General features: G+C 41.5%; 1 protein-coding gene across 2 annotated transcripts in view; it reads right to left on the reverse strand.

The window, feature by feature from the left end:
* Positions 1–7999, reverse strand: part of SKIDA1 (SKI/DACH domain containing 1) — a 21646-nt gene extending 13647 nt beyond the window's left edge. Inside the window, exon 1 of one of the 2 annotated variants that reach the window (XM_040352498.1) lies at positions 5488–7999. In XM_040352498.1, coding sequence (XP_040208432.1) covers positions 5488–7534 — 2047 coding nt within the window. In that variant the 5' untranslated portion in view covers positions 7535–7999. Of the gene's footprint in view, positions 1–3701 lie in introns of those variants that run through there. The other variant, XM_040352497.1, reaches the window with a different exon arrangement.
* Between the last annotated feature and the right edge of the window lie 366 nt (positions 8000–8365).

Here is an 8365-nt window from a genome sequence, read left to right on the forward strand (position 1 = left end):
TTTAATACTTCAGCATCTAGCAGTCTGAAATCGACATGGGGTCGTTTGAGTAAATGTAAAGATTAACCCTTTAGTAAATCAGCCACAGTCATCTCTACTATCTATGGCAGCGACACTTCACAGCCTGGTATAGCCAATGCTGTTAGCTGTCATTTGCTTACAACCTGCATTTAATATCTTGATCATAAAACAAAGTTTGGAAGAGAATAAATGAGGAGATCGTAGTTTTGGAGGTAAGCAGTGTTGGTGATGGGCAGGATGAGAGTAACCATGTTTGTAATGAAACAGGCGGTGTGTATACAGCTTGTCATACTCTTCCTCTATCGGCCCTCTACATCAAATCATAAGCAGGCTACAGAATGGGAAGAAAAGGAGGTATGTGATGGACAGGATATTAGACCTTATCAGAGAGGATACATAGGAGAGAGCAGCCTGCATTCCAGGGCCAGGCCTGGGTTGTTTTCCTTTGTATGGCTGAAGCTGCTGCTGGGGAAAGGGAGATGGAACAAGCAATAGATATCTGCCCTGCAGCAGGACACACAAGCCTGTCAGTCCCCCCAACCCCTATTGTGAGGCTCCATGCAAAACATCTCAGGCCTTTTAATGCTGGTGAGTCTGAAAAGGAAAGAGACAGAGAGGCCTAGTCTTAGGAAAACCATTCTATGTGGGATATTGGTTGTTTCAGAGCTCTGGACACCTACACACGTCCACAAATCAATCATCCACAAATACCCACCAGCATTGTGTTGCAGCATTTTATATATACAAGTCATATTTTCTGCTGTTGCAAAACGTGTTATTCCTTCTAATTTTCTCCTAACAATTAAGAGGCGTGTGTTTTAATTCTCCCAATTTCAGACTCCCTGACAGATGGTAAACTACAGGTCCCAGCCAGCCCCTGGGGAACAGCACAGACCCTGCAATACAATGCTCAGGTGTGTACACCATTGTGGGGGGGGGGTGTGCCTTCACCTCCACCCCTCTGTCATATGTCTACAATTCACAGGTAACCATCTAGAAGGTTCATGGCAAAAACAGCCCTAAAGTCTGTTTTATTTCTTAATAGCACACTCACTAGTGTAGAACCAGACTGAATATACATCCTGCTCGCCATATACTTGCAACAATGTATACTGTGCGTTGCAACAATTTGTTGCAATGTACAATACAACCAAATATATACCACCCCTGGTGCAAATGGCATTGATATAAGGCTAAATAAAGACTTTATCAAAGCAATGCATATCATTCATACTGCCATAGAGAAAAGAGAATGTGCATATATGTGTGTGGGTGTGTTTTGTGTAGACATATTTATTTATCTATAGATCTACCACTCTATCTATTTCATTTTTATATTGCTATACATTCACATAACTACTATGTAATGTATAGTAGTTTATGATATATGCTTAAATCAGTATCTATCTATCTGAATGTATTTATGTATATATTAGAAAAAAGCTTCCCCACTATATTCATGTGTTTGTGTGTATGTCTATATATATATATATATATATATATATATATATATATATATATATATATATATATATATATAATGTATGTATACAGATGGATAGATGTGTACATACACATAATACTATACATACACACAATAATATATCTACCACTCTATCTATCTATCTCATATTTATATTGCTATACAGTCACATAACTACTATGCAATGTATAGTAGTTTATGATATATGCTTCAATTAATATCTATCAATCTGAATGTATATATTAGAAAACACCAAAGCTTCCCCACTGTCTAAACACATATACTATATTCAATGTGTGTGTGTGTGTATATATATATATATATATATATATATATATATATATATATATATATATATATATATGTGTGTGTGTGTGTATACAGATAGATAGATGTGTACATACACACATAATACTATATCTATCAATTTATTATTGTGTGTATGTATATAGATGTGTGTATACAGATAGATAGATGTGTACATACACACATAATACTATATATATATATATATATATATATATATATATACATACACACAATAATAAATTGATAGATAGATAGATAGATAGATAGATAGATAGATAGATAGATACACACATAATACTATATATACATATTGATAAATAGATAGATAGATAGATAGATAGATAGATAGATAGATAGATAGATAGATAGATAAATCGATAGACAGATAGATTGCTGTGTTGTTGTATTGTGTGGCAGTGTCTGTCTGATAGTGTCTATCATCTCATTCTATGCAGTCTATGCATTTGATAAAGACCAACAGTATACATAAATAATAAACTATATTATTGCTCCCCTGCCTTGGATTTTCGATTTCTCTGCAAATAATTTCTAAAGAGTTGATACACTTACAATGACCAGTTTCTCTCTCTCTGTGTCTCGCTCTCTGTCTCTGTCTCTCTCTCTCTCTCTCTTTCTCTCTATGTTTTACATATATAAATTAATTAATTTGCATGTTTTTAAAGTGTTATTTCTGAATTTAGACATACTTTAAGCTACATGCATGAATTCTTGCTGACAAAGCAAGCCTCCCCCTCGATGTAGGTGAATAGAAAGCTCCATATAGCGAGGAATGTTAGCATGTATAGCACACGAGGCCTGCTCATTGCATTCAGAAACTGAAACCACAGGCCAGTGCTGTGCCTGGGCCAAAACTCCTATGCCCAAGTTTATTATTGGTGAAATTCTATTTCTGTCCCCAAGCCTTCCCTGTGCACTGCCACCATTCCTGTGTTGTCAGCCTTTTGCATACAGTTTGGAATTGATTAGGTTGCTTGCCTGGCCATGCCTTTCTTTTAATCTTGTGTGCTCTCAATAATCTCTGAGCTACATGTGCCTACATAAACACTGGGCCATGGGCACGCTGGTGACCCGAAGCTTGTTCAAATATGTTACCAACACAGGTTTAAAGCACTGTCTGATGGTCTACAATGATTTGCATAAAAATACCCCTGGCCTCTACATATTTTATTATCATTGGCATTCATTAATATTGATACTTTGAACCCAAGATTTAGCACCCCTAAGGCAGACTTCTATTTCTCTGGGAGAGCTCAGCAAACTTCTGGCTTTACCTTATTTTGAGGAATTGTAGACACGTGGTCATTGTAAACTGACACCAGTTCATGTCTGAATTTTCCCAGACAAAGAAACCGGCCAAAGAGGTGTATTTGGACCCTTAAATAACAGCTGCTGGGGTCCACAGAGCTTGCTAGGCCTTGTAGCAAGAAAAAAAGTTAAACTTGCCATATTGATCAGTGTATCATGGTTATAGATTCCTAATAAGACAATGCAACTCCATAACAGCAGACAGGCTGACCTCTCATGTAGCCAGACACATGCTTTTCATTAGGAAATACCTTGTATGTTACCATTCTTTTTATAAGCCACAAGCATTTAAAGGGACCTTGACAATTGTGCAATGTTTATTATTTTTTCTTTTTTTTTTTTTACTCCACTGAGAAAATTAGCCTGCATAAAAACACGCTTCAGAATTGAATACCAACACAGTTTAATACAAAATGATTACATCTCCCTTCTTCAGGTATTAAAAATCGACTTCACCCTTGCAAAAAAGAAAAAAAAATACCAGACAAAACCCCCCCCCTCCCCCCCCTTAGCAATCAATGCTGCAATAATTCAGGGTTACTGAATCGTGTTTTTTTTTTTAAGAAAACAGTGTTTTTTTTCTCTTTTTAATTTAAAAAAAGAAGGTGAAACATGCTTTTCAACAGTGCAAATTTCCATCGCATTTTTTTTTTTGATTTACTGCTGTCAACACAACATTACACAAGAAAAAAAAAAAGTACACAGTGACTGCTCCCTACAGTATTTACCTAGTTCAGTTCTATAAGTGCAAAAGGCAGAGAGCCGTCTCTGATTGTCATGTGCAGTAATGCTCCTGTTTTTAATCAGGTTTGTGGTGACCATTCAAGTTTAGAGCTACAATGTATAATGCTGCGTATCACAACGTTAATGGCTGGGGTTTTCTAACAAAAGAAATAAAAATAAAAAACAACAAAGACATAATAATAATAAAAAATAAAAAAAATCAAATCACAATATCAACACAAATACTCGCTCTGTCACATTTACAGCTGTGTCTATCCCTTCATCTGCACAGTCTTAATATATATATATATATATTCTTTCAACAAAGCCACATATATTTTATCTTTTGCAGTTTTTTTTTGTTTGCTTTTTTTTTTTTATGAGTGGACTTCTCTCAGGCCAAGTCACAAGATTATTTTACTATAGTGACAGGGAACAGAGAGACCTTTGGATACAATTGGTGGAATTCAGCTACTCAATTGTGCAGCTAAAAAAAAATAAAAAGACAGCGTTTAACAAAATACAAAAGACAGTATTTATTTCACCAGTTGATGAGGCAGCTTATTTTCCCAAGGCCTAGACTCAGGCCTTAAAAATGTTCCAGTCCAGAAAACGTCAGATAAGTGCAACTGCTATTGGATTTTTTTTTTTAAATCAGTTTATAAAAAAAAAAACTGCCACAATATAATTAAAGGATGTCCCCTGCTGTGCAACCAATTAAAACAGTTAGATTGCGACAAAATCTAGTGCAGAAAATGCAATGGCTCATATTTATGGTACTTATTTACTAAGGAAGTCATTTTAACCCCAGCTTGGGTTAACTTGAAATATCCAATGAGATTCACATGTTACTATTTTATTTTTATTTTTTATTGTTGTTTAATTTCCCAGAATTTAACAGGATATTTGAAGCCAACACAACACAAGGTGAAAATGTCTTCTGTAGTAAATCAAATCCTCTTTTATCATTGTGGAGACACTTTTTTTTTTTTTTTTTTTTTTTACAGTTGTGTGTTGTAGATAGATTGAGGTACCGGCTGTTTTCTAAACTGGTACAAAAAGTGAATTATATTAAGCACCTTCCATTCAAACCCAGGGGTTCATTTGTGTATCTAAGCACTGAGTAGTCTGAGGAATGTAGCCAGAAAAAAAAATCCATATTGCAAGTGAAAATCATTCAATTTCCTTCTCCACGAGATGTCAAGTCAAATAATTCCAAAAACAAAAAAAATAATTATTAATAATAATAGATATTAAAAAAAAAACAGGCTGATACAACCATTTGTTTAAAAATAAATTCCCCCACAGAATTAAAAAAAAAAAAAGGTGTTATGATTGAAATGTCCTGAATTTGTGACTAGGAGGAAGAGGTATAGCAGTTCCACCCAAATGCCATTTCCAGATAGGATGGGCCTTGTGGGGTGGGAAGCAGTCCTTTGTGCTTTTTAAGGAGTAGGCAGGGACTAGATCTCCGTCCTTGCCAATAATCAATGATGGTGGACTGGGGAAATTTGCCATGAAATTAAAAGGTCTCTTAAGTGTAGATGCTACATTGTTGGCTAACCTTTTGCGTCTATTGGTCACTGTAAAAGCATCCAGTGTCCCTTGATAAAATGCACTTTTACCTGGGGGTCGGGGGCTCCTGGCTGTTTTCAGATTTGGCTTGTCGGTGGTTGGAGGTGGAGGTCTTTTTCCTAGCACCAGTGTCCTGTAATTTTTCCTGACCTTAGCACCATATTTGTAATCTCCGTCCTCAGGCTTCTTGGCTGTGCCTAAAGTGCATGGAGGGGCCTGGCTGGGAGTCAGCAGATTCTGCGAAGTGGTTTGGGGGTCGTCATCAGTGCACTCGGCTTCCAGCAAAGCCCCCTGCCTTTTAGGCTCGCTCCCGTCGCTGTCATGCTCATCCTTGGTGACATTGCACTGGTAGGTGAGCTCAGGCTGGGCGGCGTGCTCGTACTCCTCGCTGCTATCCTCTATTTTAATCTTGACGTTGTGCAGGAAGGGGGGATCAGTGCATGGGTCCCCCTGGTCCGGAGCCGGCCCGGAGTCTGCAGGGGGGTCCGCTGGCGTCGGCGCCCGGGCGCAGGCGTCTGTTGCCTCTGCAGAGGAGCTGGGGGGGCTGGGGGGAGGCCGAAGGCATGGCTTGGCCTCCTTGTGTATTCTTTGTTGTGGTGGGAATGCATTGTTTTTCTTTGGGCTAGGTGCAAAGCCCCCCTCTGTCTGCTCAGTCCTTTTTGCATGAGAAGAGGAGAATCCAGGGGAAGAGGAGAATCCAGAGGAACAGGAGAATCCAGGGGAAGAGGAGAATCCAGGGGAAGAGGGGAATCCAGGGGGAGAGGAGAATCCAGGGGAAGAGGAGAATCCAGGGGATGGGTATGGGGCTCTGGGTTCAGGGAGGGGGTCTGTAGGGGACCTGCTCCCCCAGCTCTGCTGGCTCCAGTCTTGGCTTTCAGTTTTGATGTCATAGTGAGCAGCAGCAGCAGCTCTGGGGCTGGGGGACCTGGGCTCCAGACATGGGGGCTGCTGGGGGGGCTTGATGGAAAAATTGGTCCTGCGGAAACGAATGCTCTCCACCGACACCTGGCTGGACACCGAGCTGCTGTCCGAATCAGAGGAGCTCTCCTCGTCTGAGCTGACCTCAGTGGAGTCAGACAGGCTGCCCTCTTCCTCCTCCTCCTCCTCTTCTTCCTCCTCCTCGTCCGAGGAGTTGTTGCTGCTGCTGGACAGGCTGGAGCCGAAGTCTGAGTCGTTGGCAGAGCTGGACTCTGAGTCGCTGGTGTAAACGTCCTGCAGGGTGGTGGCAAGGTGCTGAGGGCAGAAGCCATTGACCAGGTGGACCCTCTCCAGGCACACCGGGGCCCCTTTGGATCTGTAGGGCTTGGGGATGAAGAGGAGCTCGCCCTGGAACGGATCCTTGCCCGCAGAAGTCCTTTTCCTCTTGTACCTGTAAGTGAAGCCTCCTAGCTTGGTGTGGGCAATGGCAGACTGGTGGTGGTGGTAGTAATAGGCAGGGTGCTTGCTGCACAGCACTCCCCTGATATAAGGCAGGCTGTTGGGGTAGGCTCCTACACAGTCCCCGGGGATCTGGGTAGTTTCATAGTCTAGGGGGGTTTTGCAAGGCGACCTGGGGAGCCCCGAATAGCCGCGGCCAGTGTATTGACTTAAAAAGTGAGGTAGATCGGCCGCCGGTAGCAAGTCCCGAGCAGCGAAAGCTTTTCTCTTCATTGGCTGGCCGGTCTCATTCAACCCCAGCCAAACTTTGTTCTCCTTCCAAAATGCAGAGAAGGGGTCGGGGGATGGGGGCTCCCCGGGTAACAGCTCCTTTGTTGGCAGGGCTCTGCTCTTCCTTTTGCTCTTCAGGACCCTCTCAGTCTTGCAGGAGGTGTAGAGGGCTTGCACGTCCTCCCTGGAGATCAGAGTGCACTTGGCCGCATGGAAGGCGATGGAGTTGATGGCTTTCAGCTTCCTCAGCTCCTCCAGGTCGCAGTGGTGCTTCTTCACCTTTAAATGGTCCATGCGCTTGTGCACTGTGGTCCTAGGGATGTTCTTCAAAAGATCAGTGAAGACCTGGGACAGGGCGAACATCTGCTTGCCTTTGATGACCAGGTAGCCCAACCTGACTCCATCTACTACTTCATAGCCACATTCCAGGTCTTCCATGGCTTGGGTCATACCATCCCCAACATTGGCAGAGCAAGAAAAAAAATCCTACACGTAGATTGCAGGGAAGAAGAAAAAAAAATCCAGAAGGATGGGGGGATCTGAGGCTTGTAGTCTCAAGGCATCCTGCTAGAAGAAAAAAAAATAACAAAAGGCTATTATTGCTCCTTAAACTCTGTAGTCACCTCTGTCTCTCTGTATATCCGAGAATAGGCAATGCATACTGATATAAAGCCTCAGAAAGGAGCTTCTCCAGTGTATTCAGGGTGGGGAGAAAAAAAAAAAAGAAACTAGATCTCTATTGTTCAAGGCAGAGCTTGCGATGCCCAGTACCTGGGTCCCTTTAAAGCCCCCGGTTCCATTGGTGTAAGGGGGGCCCCTGCGAATAAAGGAATGTTCGCAGGGACCAAGCGACACACCAAGCTGCACTTCCCGCCGCTGCAAATAAAATGACACAGTATAGTGAGTCCGTCCGGAGACACCTTCATCAATTAATTCCCCTAAAGCCAACGCTGATTGGACACTCCTGACAGGTGATGCAATAAAAATTGATATTCCACCCCCTCTCTCCCCCCCCCCCCTCCAAAAAAAATCTCCGGCTAATTAGCATACTCTTATAATGCCACCTCCCCTTCTAAAGTAAATAACGTATTTTCGCATTTTACTATATAAATCTTTCCAAGCTATGTGCCTTTTATTTGCCAATTTTCCTTTTCCTTTTCATATATATATAGATATCCATATATATCTATGAGAGAGACAAAGGGAGAGTATATACTATATAATATTAACCCAAAGTTGCCATAATATCACCAGCAGATATTCAGATGGAACTACTTACCC

Source organism: Rana temporaria, chromosome 5 (genome assembly GCF_905171775.1).
Source record: "Rana temporaria chromosome 5, aRanTem1.1, whole genome shotgun sequence".
NCBI classification, from domain to species: domain Eukaryota; kingdom Metazoa; phylum Chordata; class Amphibia; order Anura; family Ranidae; genus Rana; species Rana temporaria.